Source organism: Lolium rigidum, chromosome 3 (assembly GCF_022539505.1).
Source record: "Lolium rigidum isolate FL_2022 chromosome 3, APGP_CSIRO_Lrig_0.1, whole genome shotgun sequence".
Lineage (NCBI taxonomy): Eukaryota > Viridiplantae > Streptophyta > Magnoliopsida > Poales > Poaceae > Lolium > Lolium rigidum.
In genome coordinates, this window is record NC_061510.1 from 164,132,790 (window position 1) to 164,149,364 (window position 16,575).

At 47.5% G+C, this 16,575-nt stretch overlaps 1 protein-coding gene across 1 annotated transcript; it reads left to right on the forward strand.

Annotated features, from left to right (window-relative positions):
• Window positions 1-12,347: 12,347 nt before the first annotated feature.
• Window positions 12,348-13,027, forward strand: LOC124698567 (60S ribosomal protein L27a-3-like). The gene has a single exon (XM_047231053.1). It carries the CDS (start codon window positions 12,397-12,399, stop codon window positions 12,841-12,843), a length of 447 nt encoding a protein of 148 aa, XP_047087009.1. The 5' UTR covers window positions 12,348-12,396; the 3' UTR covers window positions 12,844-13,027.
• Window positions 13,028-16,575: the final 3,548 nt, after the last annotated feature.

Here is a 16,575-nt window from a genome sequence, read left to right on the forward strand (position 1 = left end):
GGCGATGTAGATGCGTCCAGCGACGATTTCCCCATCCGGCAGGGTGCCGGGAAGAGCTTTAGAACGCTCCCGAACTAGGGTCTGCAATGACGACCGCGATGGAACTTTTCGTGGATGGAGGCTCGGGTGTTTAGGTTTTTTCCGAGATCGTGAATAAATAGGCGGAAGGGCGAGGTCGGTGGAGCCCTGGGGGCAGGGCCACACCACCCCTTGGCGCGGGCCCAGGCCTGGCCGCGCCAGGGCATGGTGTGGCCGCCCTGTGTCTCCTCCTCGACCCCCTCTAGACTCTGTCTTTGTTACGAAAAATATTGACTTCGGATTTTATTTCGTCCAATTCCGAGAATATTTCATGTACAACTTTTCCTGAAATACAAAACAACATAAAACAGGGAACTAGCACTGTAGCATATTGTTAATAGATTAGTGCCGGAAAATATATAAAAGTGCAACAAAGTATGAGCAAAATATATATAAATTGGTTTAAAACAAGCATGGAGCATCAAAAATTATATATAGATATGTTTGCGACGTATCAGGATCACACTGGTTTGAGAGCTTATGCCATTGATGAACCACGAGGAGCGCTGCCTGAAGCAGAGAAATGGCTTCGGCGTCCGAGTCGCTAAAGTCCTCCTTGATGACGGTTTCGATTGCCTGCTACTCCGCCATCGCAAAAGCTTCCTTCGATCTATCGATGGCAGTGGAACCGCCGATGGAGAGAGGAGGGCAAAAGAGGAGCGGAGAGGTTGGGTTAGACAAGGGAGTGAGAGGCGAGATGGCGGTGACACGATTTATGGCGCGCTTTCTCGATCTGTATCGGCTTCTCTCCTCTTTTCCCCACGCATACAATATTTTTTGCATGTTGCGCTGACCAACGTCTGCCTCGCCAAGAACGCGTGAATAGAGCGTGCCTTGCGATCCTACTTTTGGGCCGCTTTGAGAAGCGTGCGATGCAGGAACGTGGAAGCCTGTGACGCACCAAACGGGCCAAACTTGCCCAGCGTGCGAGAAAGCACTCCGCGAGCAACCAAACAAGCTCTAGGAAAGCAAGCGAAGTTATTTCGGCTCCTAGGCATCTAAGACCATGTACTATATCGTCACGCCGATCCAACATAAAAGATACCAGAGTTAGGAATCACCACTAATAAGGATATGCTTAGCGGGGTCGCGCAAAGGCGCTGTAAATAATATCGGCTTGACGAAAATCGCAATGCCACAGTTTTTTTGCATGTTGGTGACGTGCTACGACGGCCGCAACACCATGTTTAAGTGGATCCGGTGGGAGTGGGCGATCCTATAGTAATGTCGGTGTCGTGTTATGCGCATCACCACCACTACACAGTAATAGATGGTGCCACCACTACACAGTAATCGATGGCGTGCGCCGCTGACTGCACTGATGGCATGCTAATAGGTGACTACACCACCACTAAAGACATGGCATGTCACGCTCGAGGTTGTATACTGACGCCTGTCCGGACGAACGAGGCGCAGTTTTGAAAAGGGAAACGCTTAATATCCGGCGACCGATCGGCTGAAAAAGATCGGTCGTCCCAGGCAGCGCACGATGATTTTCCATCCGGTCCTCCACGCGCGCTTTTCTCGTTCTAGCCAGTTCACTGGTTGCTTCTTACGTGACTGGACCCCACACAGCTGATAATTTACTGATTCGCTTCTAGTATGAACACAAGGCCATGGGCCATGGCGCATGTCGCTTGCATGCAGTAGTACCTAGGTGAGGACATGACACATGAGCTAACCCCTATGACGTGCTAGGCTCTTCTGCTGACTTTGGCCAGCTTCTTTATTCCCTGCAAGCCAAGCATGCACGTTTTGGAGGCCTAGCTTTTAGACTAGCATGCATCCACAACAAAGCTTGTTTCAAGCCACTAATGGTCCCTAAGGAGGTGTGGGGCGCGGGTACAGTAATATTTTTGTTATGTTTGATGTTAGTTTTTATTGTAAATATATTAGTAATTTGTTGTAAATATACATTTGGCATGGGAATTGTTTTTTTTCTTAAAACTATTGCTGGCTATTTGTTGTGAATACCCAAATTATTTGTTGTTTTTTGTTGCTAATTATTGTTGTCAATATGTTGCTGATTTGTTGTTATTAATTTGTTGTAAATACCCAATTTTTTTCTTAAATTTGTTGAAAATACTTTGCAGATTTGATGTAAATACCTATTTTTTTGTAAATTTGCTGATAATTATTTGTTGTAAATACTTTACTAATTTATTGTAAATACGCATTTTTTGTTAAATTTGCTGATAATTATTGTTGTAAATACTTTACTAATTTATTGTAATACATTTTTGATAGGGACATCATTACTAATAATTATTAGTGTTGAAACTGTTTTTTGTCATAATCATTGTTAACTAATAAATTGACTTGAGCTGGGAAGAGCTAGTACGGTGGGTACGTGTATATGCCGCGTCGATTAAATAAAACAAAGCAGAGGGAGTATTGCTGTGAACACATCGTCAGGATTATTTTTGTTGTAAACACCTTAGCTTCATTCACATTTTGTTAGGGAGAGAAACAGTGAAAGCAAACACTGACCATTCACGAGACGTGATGTATCCAACAGCTAGTTACTAGCTAGTATAGCTGGCTTGCTGCGTGCGGTGCGAGAGGCGGGACGTGAAGACGCGACGTGTCTGGCTGGACAGCTGCATGCAGCAGCAGGGCGGGGCCCACGACCGATTTTTATCCCAAAATCAGCCGACCGACGCCTAGCACGTCCCAAAAGGCAACACGACGCGATCCGGGCCAGCCTTGTCATGGGCAGGCGGTTAGGGTAGTTTATTGCACATCCGCACGTGTGGTTTCCTGAAAGATTGTTTCCTTTAAATTAAACCAACAAAACTTGATCCGCTTCTCTTCTCTATCTTTTTTTTTTGAAAGGGTACTATATATTAAGACAACAGGCCACCTCATTAAAAACCTTCCAGCCTCCTTAGGTACCCTGGATGGAAAAGAGTGCGTCTGGAACCTGCCGCTTGACAATCAAAGTATCGTTACATCGTGGATAAGACTATTTAGGAGGAAGCTAGGGGGATCATCGTCCCAGTTACAATTGATTTTACTACTATAAGCATCCCTAGCAAGATCATGAGCCACTTTGTTTGCCTCCCGCGAACAGAATTTGAAAGTTACTTCACCGATCATAGTACTCAAATCCACGCAGTCTGCATAAATGGCTGACGACTCCGTCCACCATCTTTCAACACCAGAATAGGCTTCGATAGTCTCTAGAGAATCTCCTTCCGCAGTGATAGAACTCTACCCTCTCCGATGTGCCAGGGCTAGTCCTTCTTTCATCGCCATTGCCTCAGCCATAGCCGCAGACGACACATGGGATATATATTTGTTAGAAGCAGCAACGAAGCCACCTTGAAAATCTCGGATCACCGCTCCCACAGCACCATCACAGCTATCAGCAAAGAAGGAGGCATCAACGTTAACTTTCACCTGTCTGACTTTAGGTTTCTCCCATCTCCCTTCAGTATTAGTGGTTACCTACATGGTCAATTGGCCTACCGTCTGTCGCCCAAAAGAAGTTGGGGGACTAGGTCTCCTCAATACCAAGAAAATGAACCTTGCTCTCCTCCTCAAATAGGTTTGGAGGATTTATCAGGAGGAAGGTAGCATCTGGGCCAAACTGATCAGAGCCAAATATCCAGACGCCGATGACATCTTCAGTGGTTCAGGCCAAGGAGGCTCGCAGTTCTGGAAGAGTTTGCATAGAGTGAAGCATCTATTCAAGGTGGGGGCTAAACACCTGGTGCATGACGGGGCGCGCACCAGTTTCTGGCAAGATTGGTGGATTGACACAATGCCCCTTAAGGACAAATTCCCCCTTCTCTTTGCTATTTGTGATAATGAGGCGATCTCGGTTGCCTCGGCCCTTCAAGGGGAAGGACTAGGTATTCGGTTTCGCCAATCCTTGGACCAAGAAGGAAAAAGACAATGGAGGGAGTTGGGTGACTTGGTCGACGTTGTCCAGCTAAGTCAGGGTAAAGACCAGGTGCGATGGCACCTGGAGAACTCTGTAAATTTCTCGGTTAAGTCACTATACTTCAAGCTCTCACAAGGGACGACGGTGGCGCACTTCAAAGACATGTGGGAGGCCAAGGTGCCGCTTAAGATCAAAATTTTCTCCTGGCAACTGGCCCTGGATAAACTCCCCTCTAACCTTCAAATCGCAACTCGCCATGGCCCGTCTCTGGGAGGGTGTGCGCTCTGCGGTGAGCCCGAGGATGCTGCTCATATTTTTTTTCTCCTGCTCTACGGCACAATTCGCCTGGGCAGTGCTGCGCCAGTTACTAGGGTGCAACTGGAGACCAGCTAACTTCCCACAGTTTCATGCTATTCTCACTAGTTTCACGGGTTTTACTCGACACATCCTATGGGCCCTTTTTCTAGCTCAATCTTGGGCCCTCTGGCCGATCCGCAACAAGCTAACCATCGAGAGAAAAGTGATTTCACACCCCGCTGACATTATCTTTAAAACTGTCATATTTTTGCAGCTCTGGAGGCCCAAGTTCAAGGACAGGGAAAGAGAAGGGCTAAGTTGGATGGAGTGAGAGCTAAGGGAGCTGTACGCATCCATGAAGCCAAGAGACTGAAGGCCCTGCAGGACTGATCCCTCGGTTGCTGAGCTATACTCCGTCACGCGTGCTTTGGCGATGGACGCCCCTCCTTATGCTCGTATGCGCTAGTTGTTTGGTTTACCTTTACCTCCCTTATTTGGCGAAGCTGTATGCCGCTGCAATGTTGTACTCCTAAACCTTTGTGATACCTTGGCTCTATTAAGTTAAAGTTGGGCAATAAAGTTGCCTTTTATCTAAAAAAAAAACCTTCTTAAAACAGGCTTTCTGTTTATAAACAAAGTCCACACGATGAAATTGATACAAAGTGATGAGAAACCCCTCTTACCAATCAAATCAACGATAAAATAAAAATATAGGAGAAGTTGCACCCTCCAAGACATACCCAAAACAACTGGCTAGAGAAGTTACTAGGCCTTCTTGTGAAACCGCCAAACATAATCATCATGGGCCTACCAAGATATCGCTTGAAAGGGCGATCCACCCTCTTGCTTCGTGGGCCCAAAGAAGGGGCGGGATCAGCGGAAGACATAGTTTTTTTTCTTTTTTTTTTGCTTTTTTTTTTGCTTTTGCTTCCGACGGAAGTCAGATCTATCTCACGCGCGAATTGAATCGGCAGAGCAGCGAATCGGCCACACGCGGCCAGGGAGATTGTGAATCGGCCACACGCGGCCAGGAAGTCAGATCTATCTCACGCGCGAATCCAATCGGCAGAGCAGCGAATCGGCGTGTCGGCAGGGGAGATCGAGGCGGCCTCGCGCGGGCGGGCCAGGAGAACTTGGGGAAGGCGTCGGGGCGGCCTCACGCGGGCGGGAGAGCAGCAGAGGCGGGCGAGCAGCAGAGGGCGCGGGCGGGCCAGGAATCGGCCGGGCGGAATCGGCCGGGATGAGAGAGATCGGGCGACGGACGGAGATTGAACAAGCAAGGTCGACCGGGTGAAACTAGAGGATCGATATTTGCTCTGATACCATGTTGGAGCAATATGCTTGTTGTATTACCAGGGGGCCCAAGGCCACAATATATAGTACATGTACAGGTGCACATATGCAGAAAGCCCCCTAACATATGGGGAAACTACAAAATACAGATATATACATCTAACAGTGTCATGGAGTGGCGATCTTGCCTGCAAATAATGAGTAATGGGGTCGGAGACGACTTAGTCACGTGTAAAGGATATGAGACCACCAAAAACTCCCCGCGTTGGGTCCTAAATGCATCGAGAAAGGATCTTGGAATGCCCGCTGATGCTAGCGTTGTAGAACCAAAAGGGATTGGAGCTCCACGATAATACTCCTCAAGAGGGTGATCACACCACGCACCGTCGTCGCCCAGGCCAAAACGGTCAAGGATTTTCACCCGAAGCTCTAGTGTGGTGGAGGTTACACAATGACGCCCCCATGGGGTCATGGCGCACACACGCATCACCAACGGCCCTGAAGCATTGGGCTTTCACCCAAAAATACCTTCGCCCCATACCATGGACCCTTCGACCACCTGGTGCCAACAAACCAGATCTCCAGGAAGCGATCTAGAAGCCACCACCGACAAAGCACTATATTTAATGATGAAAGAGAGTGATGTTGTGATGAAAGAGAGTGATGTTGTATCTTAGTAATATACAACTTTTGCATAAAATCATAGGCAAAATGCATTGCTAACCCAATCACATGCATGTATATTCTAAAAATCATTAAATGTAGATACAACACTTAAGATACTCCCTCCATTTCAATATATAAGGCGTCATCGTTTTTCATGTTTTTTCTTTGACCAAGAATTTCTACAAATATATAAAATTATTGGTATAAAATTAGTAGCATTAGAAAGTGTTTTTCAAGACGAATCCAACGATACTAATTACATAAAATATAATCAAGATTTTGTTGTTAAATTTTTTGGTCAAAGGTTGTTTTGAAATGCGTGTGCAATGAAACGGGATAGTACAATGTATTATGAGCATTGTCTCTTAATATCTACTACTATTTAGGACAATGCGCTAAGATACAACCCATTGTAAAAGGCCTAAGATATACTACAAGTGGAAATTAATATCAGCCGCAACTCTGACTCGTAGTGTTCTTTTTGGAACTGATAAGGCCACGAAGGGCCCGGAAGCTGTATTAGTCGAATGACAGATGCAAAGTTACATTGAGGCCCCTAACTAACAAGGTAACCAAAGATAAGGCCTCGAGTTTTACAAGCAGGACCCTAGAAAAAATTGAAAACGCGATCATGTCCTTGGTCCACTCCAACGCAATTAAACGAGTTCCATGACCGGGCACCCGCGCCGCCACCGGGGAACATGCCACTTGGGGCAACACCGGATATGGTTGCTGCCATGTAGTCGATGAAGATCCTCCCAAGGAGGAAGAACAACCGCGGAAGAACGAAGCTTCCCGGCAAGGAGCGGCTCCAATTTCCACACATAACTCCGGCGCACAACAACCGGTGTTGATGAACTCCAAAGGATGACTCAGCTTCCAACTCGCGCACACCGGCGTGCTCGTGACTGCCCCACCGAGTCACTGAACCACGAGCAACAGATCCCTCCACTTTCTCCTGTCTGTCACCATGACCACGAGGAGGGAGTAGAGGAGCCTACGGATCGAATGGGACCCAAGCTCCACGGTCGAGCTTTATTGAAGAGGTTGCCGGAGAAGTGTCGCAGATCAACGCCTCCACCCGCTTGAGCTCTGCAAGCCACCACACCTTCACCACGCCGCTCCTAGAACAGCTCGACAATTCCAGATGCATCCACCTCAACGGCATAACGCCAATCCACAAAGGGACAACACACTAGCCTAGCTAATATACACACTAGAAAGGCCGGTGTCTTTTGCCTTAGCCATCTTCGGGCGGCGATGCCACTGGAGAGAGCCTCGGCTTGGCCCGGTGAGCAAGAGGAGACCCTTAGGGCTCAGGTACTATAGCAAGAGCAATGTTCAAGAAATCGTTAATCGTTAACTTATCGGTCGGCCTCAAAATGGAGATTAATCGCTTACCCGCCGATTAATCGATTTTATCGGTCGACCATTTATCGGCTTATTTTTTGTAAATCCTAATTTCCAGCACTAAATTTTCTATAATATATTATGTAAAAATAATATTGCGGCATTGAACATAAGTATTACCTTGATTCCTTGCATTTGAATCAATAAGAATGGAAAATTTGAGCTAATGCATTGTTCTACAAGACAATAAGACGAAAATAGCGACTGTTGGACCGAATTTCAAAGAAACACCACTGAAAATCGGCCGAAATATCGGCCATCAGACTCAAAGCCGGGCGAAATGTTGGCTAAAAATAGGCCAAAATATCAATGCAGCGATAAATTAGCCGATATACCGAAATCTTATGGGCTTCCACCCGATTCATGATAAATCAACCGATAAATATCTCTGACGATTTTTCGAACAATGAGCAAGAGAGAGTGGAGAGGATAAGATTGAGAGCCCCTCTGACTTGTAGTTTGCCGGCTGAATAAACTCAACCGTGTGTGAACTGTGAAGCTGCACGACCTGTGGACTTGTTGTTCATATGCAAGCGACAACAAATAAAAAAGAGTTGCACACGGTTCATCTCTCACGTTAACCTCAGCATGACATATTTACGCTGTCACCTGATCACGGATCACTTTTCTATGACTACTGTACCCATTGTCAAAAAAATAAAATATTTTAAAATGTCTGAATTTTTTGAAAAAACTTATCCGGAAGTATATTCAAATATTCTATGTTCGCACACAAAATAGCTCACGAGCATGTTTGTCCTTGAAAATTTCACTAGCGAATACTACATAAAGAAAATCCCAAGCTCCCCCACGTGAATAACATAGGCCTTGTTAAATGAAGCCTACCCAGGCGGCCCCTTCCACCGAAAACCATAATTCTCCAGATCAAACAGATCCGACTCCTCCGCATCAGATCCAACAGCCAGAACGCCCACTAGACTCGCTAGAAAAGACCGATTCGGCAGGAGCTTTGCTTTGAGAATCGGTTTAATTTACCCACAAAGCGGAGGCCTTCCCTTCGTTTATACGGGCCAAATAGACGATCCTCCTTGCCAGACTCAAGATACGATGAGTGGAAATAAATATCAGCCGCAGCTCTGACTTTCAGTTTGCCAGCTGAAAAACTCAACCGTGTGTGAAGCTACACGACCTTGGAATTGTCTGTAGGCAAGTGGCAACACATAAAAGGGATGCACGCGGTTCATCTCTCACATTAACCTCAGCATGACATGTTTACCTTGTCACCTCATCACAAACCACTTTTCAAAAACTGTTTGTTACCTTCTGTGGCGCTAGTATGACCAAGTTAGAGCAATTCCAAGCAAGGTCAAGATATTCACGTGGCGTTCCCTTCACGGTATTTTACCTCTGAAATCTATCCTTTATAATCGTCATATTGGTACAACAGGAGGATGTCCAATCTGTAACCAAGGCCCACAGGATGTTAGTCACCTTTTATTCCAATGTGAGGCGGCAAAAGGAATTTGGGAGAGCTTGGGGATTCTGGAGCTGATCATGCAGGAGGTTCACATTGACCGGTCAGGATCAATGGTTTTAGAAGAGTTGCTTCGGCGACACGACAATACAATTGAAGGTACCAGTATTAGGCTGAAAGAGATCATCTCAGTTACCTGCTGGTATCTTTGGTGGATTAGGCATCGTCGGACTCATGATAAACCTGTGCCTCCTCTCCACAGGTGTAGAATGTCTATTCTAACCATTGCAGCTAATTCAAACAAGGAATCAACAACTGGTGGAGCTGGTTCAGAATTGCGATGGGCTAGACCAAAGCCACGTTATATCAAACTTAATGTCGACGCCTCGTTCCATGATGACAGGAAAGCGGGTGCAGCAGGGGCGGTTCTCCGTGATATCGATGGTCATTTTATAGCTGCCTCGTGCTGTCTCATACAGTATGTGTCGACTCCAATGTTAGCGGAGGCCATAGCTCTAAGGGAGGGGCTGGAATTGGCGTCTCGACTGAACTTATCTAGGGCCCAAGCGGAATCAGATTCCTCTGATGTTATCAATGCTTGCAATGGAGATGAAAGGTGGTGGAGTGAAGCGTCGGCTGTCTTTGCAGATTGCATGGACTCGGTTGCTACAATTGGTGAGGTCTCTTTTAATTTCTGTCTAAGGAAAGCAAATAAAGTAGCTCATGAGTTAGCAAGGTTTGGTTTTGAGAATAGTTTATCTTGTAATTCGGTCAATGAACCCCCTAGATTTTTGCTCGATTCGTTGATAAACGATGTAACGGTAAAATGATCAAGGCAGCAAGTTTCAGACGCACTCTTTTCCTTACCAGGGTACCTAAGGGGATTGGAAGGTTTTTAATGAGGCGGCTTGCTCGCCTAATATATTTAGTTATTTCAAAAAAAAATGTTAGAGCATCTCCACTCGGCTCCCCTATATGGGCTCCGGCGCAGCCGTTTTCAGGCCCATATGGGAGGGCGCCGGCGGTAACACTAAAATAGGGGCCGGACAGCTGCCAGTCGTGGCCCCTATACAAAAAAATTAATTTTTTTAAAACATAACAAAATTCGACGAAAAAGTAAATACATTGATAGTTCGGTCATATTTAGCTCATATTTGTACAAATTTTAAAACATATAGATAAAAAACTAGCTACTACCGCCGCTGTTGCCGCGTCCTAGCCCTAGGCGGCAGTACATCGCCGCCGCGTAGTCCTCGCCGTCGTCGAGGTCCTCCTCCTTCGTCTCCGGCAGGTAGCTGTGGCAGCCATGGTCGGCGTCACCGCACCTCCCGCGCGACCTGCTGGACGAGACAACCTCGTCGTCATCGTCGAGGTTGATGAGGAGGCCGTGGCGTCGGCGGCGGTTCTCCTCCTCGCGGCGGTACTCCGCCGCGCTCCACGCTTCGGGAACGCATCTGTCGCCGCGAAGGACTCTAGCTAGGCTTTTTCCCAGGGAACTCCTCCGGGTCGTCCTCCGCCTTGACGATGGAGACCGCCGCCTTGTACTCCGGCGGTGGCGTCCACTCGCGCTGGCGCGACGGAGAGGGGCCGCGGATGACATGGGCGCCGTGAGAAGCATGGCGGCGGCTGCGAGAGAGAGAGAGAGCAACCTCCACCGGCTCGTCCTTCACCGTCGCCAAGAACATTGGCGACGATGTGTTGTAGGGCGAGTACCTTGACGACGACCCGCGCGCCGAGGACCCGTGCGAGGAGGAGGAGGAGGAGTGCGACGATAAGAACGATCGGCGCCGCCCACTGGCCGCCGTTGCCCCGGCGCCGCCAGCTGCGGGTGTCGTGGTGGCATCTGCAGTGGCGGGTTGTTCCCATCAGCGATGTAGTGAAGGACCCACGCGAGGGTCCTCCCGGGCGCGCTGCACCACCGCCGCCGTCCAACGATGTTGTAGTTGGACGACGCGTTGCCGTTGCCGTCGTAGGTGGCGAGGTGGTCTACGCGCTGCCGGACAAAGAAAACGTCCCACGTGTCGTCGTTGTCCGGCGACCACTGGGGGTTGTTGCGCTCCTTCGCGGTGAGGTGGTCCCAAAAATGATAGTAAATGGCGATCGTCCGCTCGGTCGCCGTCGACGCGGGGGGAATCGGCAGACCGCCGCGGCTGAGCGCCCACCCCCCAAAAAGCGCATGTCCGGTGGGACGGGTAGCGCGCGTCTCAGAGGGCGCGCGCCTCGGTGATGTGGAGGGAGCGCCGGCCAAAGCCGTTGGCAGCGGCGCCTTCCCTCTCTCGGTCTTGGTGGTCCATGGTGGCTAGGGGCGCTGGAGGAGGATGACATGGTGGAGGTTTGGAGATTTGGAGAGGAGAGGCGAGGTGGAATGCGCGGCGAGGGAGCCGCCCGACAGTTTATATAGCGCCGAGGAAGCCGGCTGGTGGGCATTAACGCCGCCGCTAAATATGAGCAGGCGGCGTTGAGACGAGCAGGCGCATTAGCGCCGACGCGACTCTGCGGGCACAGAAGGCGATGGGGAAGACGACCCCGCCGACGCTGACGGGGCGGGTCCACGTCCATGCAGGCGTTTTCCGCGGCTTCTTCCCGCGTCTTTCCCGCCAACACGCGGCGCGCCGACGCCCCCGCTAGACTCCCTTTCTACTGGGTTCGGCCTGAAAACGCCAGATGCAAAGTTGGGCCACACAAGCTAAAAAACAGTTTTAGGGGGCTGGACTAGAATTTAGACGCCCACATTACCCAAAAGGCTTTGGAGAGGGCGAGTGGAGATACTCTCACTCGTTGAAAAACCGGAGTACATCACGTCCCTCACTTTACTGGAGAGGGTCACATCACATGTAATAACACCCAAAATGCCACCGCTGTTAGAAACATTGGATATTCGTGGATGCCTTTTGTTTTAGTTTCACAGAAACCAAATTGTGGATTTATTTTTTGAGAGCCTTTCTTGATTTGAGTAAACAGATTTTTGATTTTAAATGCAGTCCACTCAACAGAACGTGTCATTAGCCCACGAACCTGTTTGTGCTGGAAATTTTCGCTACCGAAAGAAAAGCCCAAGCTAAACTTCTTATAGGAAAGAAGGCCCGATGCAACCAAGTGAATAACACAGGCCCAGTAAAAAGAAGCCCAAGTACCCACGCGGCCCCTTCCACCGAAACCCTAATTCGCGAGATCAAACAGATCCGACTCCTCCGCATCCGATCCAACGGCCAGAACACCCTGACCGCCCACTATAAACCCAACCTCCCCCACGCCATCTTCCTTTCCCTCCTCCCAGCCACCGCCGCCGAAACCCCAAACCGAAGAACTCCCAACCCCGGCCGCCGCCATGACGACGAGCATGAAGAAGAACCGCAAGAAGCGCGGCCACGTCTCCGCCGGGCACGGGCGTGTCGGCAAGCACCGCAAGCATCCCGGAGGTCGCGGTAACGCCGGTGGCATGCACCACCACCGCATCCTCTTCGACAAGTACCACCCGGGCTACTTCGGCAAGGTCGGCATGCGCTACTTCCACAAGCTCAGCAACAGGTTCCACTGCCCCACCGTCAACGTCGACCGCCTCTGGTCCATGGTGCCCGCCGACAAGGCCGCCGAGGCCGCCGCCACCCCCGGCAAGGCCCCCGTCATCGACGTCTCGCAGTTCGGCTACTTCAAGATCCTCGGCAAGGGCATGCTCCCGCCCAACACGCCCATCGTCGTCAAGGCCAAGCTCATCTCCAAGATCGCCGAGAAGAAGATCAAGGCCGCGGGCGGCGCCGTCTTGCTCACCGCCTAGGTACGTAAGGGCCGGCGGACGCAGGGAGGAGAGCAGATTGGACTAGTTTCTTAATCCTTGTGTTGAAAACCTCGATTTAGCTCTACTTTTTTTTGTTAAGAACATTGCTGTATGGTATGGCTACTTGGAACCTGTGCTGTCTTATCAGATGTTTTGGATTCAGTTATCGTGCCGGTTTATATCAGATATATGTGCCTTCTTATATTGACTGCAGCTCACTTTCAGTACTGATACCATCGTTGCATCTCTCAGTGCAGTAGCGCACCTTGTGTGCATAGGAAACCAAGTTTGTGATTAGGTTCTGCTCTAATCTAGAGCATGTTGCAAACCAAGTTTGTGAATAGGTTCTGCTCTAATCTAGAGTATGTTGTGTTCTTAGGTTTCGTTTTGCTTGCCGAATGTTGAGTTGTGTGCCTGGGAGGAAGATTCAGTTGATTAGTTCCTTGTTTACTATTGTGTGGTCTTTAGTCTGAGTATCCATTTTAGTATAGTGTAGTTTGATCAACCTTGGGAGGAAGATTATCAGTCGAATAGTTCCTTGTTTACTATTGTCTGGTCTATGATTGAATTTAACTACATTAGGTGTCCAGACTACAGAGGAGTTTTGTGTCGTTGCTGCCTAACACTGCTACTTGTGTCTTTGCTTACTGTGATTATATGTTTTGTTCAGTAGTAATGGCTCTGATATTTTGTTGATCTGTACAGTTTATCCATTCAATGTGTCATTTCTGTAGTGTATCTTCCATTGCTTTGAGTTACTTGCGAGAACTAGCATTCTTAAGGCCCATTTTCATTTGTTGATCGCTATTATACTTTGCCTGATGAGAATGTGGTTTATGTGCCGATGGTATGTAAAATCTCATCGTTTGTGTTCAATGTCGAAATATGGTTTGCGGCTTAAATTTGTGGTTACCTTGTAAAATGTAGTATCTGGCAACTTTGGTTTTTCCATTGTATGTTCGGTCACAATTCATTTCTGGGATGCTATGTACTATTTCTGTCTCGAATGTAAAGTTTTAGCCAACACCAGTTATTAAAAATTCCTGCCACCTTACATCATTCTCGTAATTTGGTCAATAGGCACAAGGCTACAGATTCCTGTAACCTTTCTGAAGAAACGCAGACATTATTTTGTAAATACCGCGTACTCACTCCGTACTGTTTATTAGACAAACATGTAGTTCAAGGAAAAAAAATTGACCATAAATCTGGTTTATACCCTCACGTCTTAGATTTGGAAGCAAGTTTTCATCACTTTATACACCGTGCTTCTGTTTATCTCTTGCTGTCGCACGGAGCTGCCTTTAATTGCTCGCCCTCTCAACCCCCTTGCCGTTGCAGGAGGCATCTCCGTCACACACGTTGCGTCCGTCTCCGCCGCCCTCATGCTCGATGATTCTGATCCTCCTTTTCTTTGCTCGTCTCCACCGCCCTCATGCTTGATGATTCTGATCCTCCTCTTCTTCAGGTGGAGTGTAGTTGAGGTCAAAGAAGGCATGTGCCATTCGTTATGACGAGGCTAGGTCCTGCTACTGCCGTTGGGATCAGATGTTGCCGTGGTGGTGCTTGCTGGAGATCACGACGAGATGTGTAGCCGAGATGTTGGGGATGAGCTGCGGGTGCGGCCTCGGGTATTGCCGAGAGAATTGGGGCGAGCTGTTGTAGCTCCTGGTGTCGCCTCCTGTGCAGCTGGGAGGTTGGGGACGAGCTGCTGGAGCTTGTCGACGCAGCTTCCAGCCCCTGCCGGGAGTTGGGGGCGATCTACCCCAGTTGCTGGCGTTGCCTCCTGGATTCTAGTGGAATTGATCGATCTGGGTGTGGCTTGGTTGGAGTGGGATGGCTGGATTCCGGGTGATGACCATTGGATTCGGGAGCGGCCTAGACGAGCGGGAACGGCCTGTTGATAGATTTAGCATTGGGAGCTCGCACGGATGGACGCGTGCAGTGCTGGCTCGGTGGAGACAAGAAGAGGAGATTCCGAATTGAAGCTGTTCTCCACGATTTTAGTACTTTTCACGATTTTAAGGGGTTGTTGGAAAACTCTAAAACGTCTTATATTCCGGATCGGAGGGACTATGTTCGAAAAATTATACCATCAGATTCATATTTAAAATATGTTTCCAAATGTAGGTTAAGAAAAAAATTTGACCGTAAATTTAGTCAGCAAATATGAACTATATGTTTCAAAATTATACCATTAGATTCATATTTAAAATACGATTTCAATGGTATAATATTTGTGACATATATTTTATATTTATGGCTTTTTTTTTTCTTAAACTAGGCATCAGCCTAATAAACTGGTACGAAGTATTTGATTCCATTTGTAAATCGACTTTTCCTCCTATTTCGGTCAATTTTGTTGGGTGATTACACAACGTACATCTTCTGATGTGAACAACTGGCTCTAGATGTTCTGACATGGTGCTTATAGATGTTCTGACATGGTCCTTATTTGAATTCTGGTATAATGATAATTACAAGCATAAATCAATTTGAGCATGTTCACACGATTTGGTGTGCAAAAATCTATGAAATATATCTTTCACAAATTATATCATTGGAAACATATATTTCATATTTTGCTGACAAAATTTATGGCTATTTTGTTTTTCTTGAACTACTATCTGCCTAATAAACCGATATGAGGAAGTATTTGATTCCATCCATAAATCGACTTTCCCTCCTACTATTTCGATTTTTTTGGGAGACTACAGAGTACACCATTCAGCGTCTGATGTGAGCAATTTGCTCTAGATGTTCTGCCATGGTCCTTATTTAAATTCTGGGATAATGACAACAAATCAACTTGAGCATGTTCACACGATTTGGTGTGCATTCATCTAAGGTGTGATGAGTTGATTATGTAAAAACTCCTGTGTGAAGCTTTGTCTAAAACCGATACTTCCATTTTTCTGATTTTGTTTAAGGCTTCGTTTTCTATCAAAATACCAAAAGAACTACTTGTACAAACGACAACTTCCTATTGTGATGGAGTTAAAAGAACAATCATACCTGGCGCTAGACATTCCTATCCTCCATATTCGTTCATCATATACACGTGTATATTTTTAGTGAAACTTTTCTAAACTCAGCATGACGTAATAATATAACAAATAATTCAAATGAATAATGTAAAATACAAATTTCAAACACAACTTAAGATCCAAACGCATGAACAAAACGTAGTCAAAAGCAACATAAAACATCGTCCACACAACCTCCTAGAGCACTCTCTACTAGACTACTAGAGAATTACATCTCACTGCCTACACTCCTTACAGTCAGTTTTGTGCTTTCTCCTTATTTTCGTACCTCCCCTCCCCACTCTCTTTTACTTCTTATTACCATCTCGCCAGCTTATGTTTTTCTTCTTCTCGTCGAGGTCCATTTTGCTTGATCAAACCTTGACTCGCCGTGTCCTCCCTTGCACTCATCAATACTTGTAGGTTCTCCGTCTCTTTTGATATCCTCCTTCTCACCGGTGCAAACCTTTTGGATCATAATGTCAGGCACGAGTGCCTAACGCCTTACGGACTACACAACCTCACACATAACGCCACAACAACTCTTGTCGTCTGGTCACGGTGGCCGCTGGCTCCCCTTCTGCTGTCATGTGCGAGGTGGGCGCCCTCGTCATCCTAGTGGCACGATCCTTGTGGCTGGAGCGTAATACTAGAGTCTTCGAGACATTAACTTACATGCCGAGTGAAGTTTGCAGGAAGATCAACG

What these genes read in the sequence shown, in the direction of transcription:
- LOC124698567 (XM_047231053.1), top strand. Translation starts at nt 12,397, where the DNA reads ATGACGACGAGCATGAAGAAGAACCGCAAGAAGCGCGGCCACGTCTCC.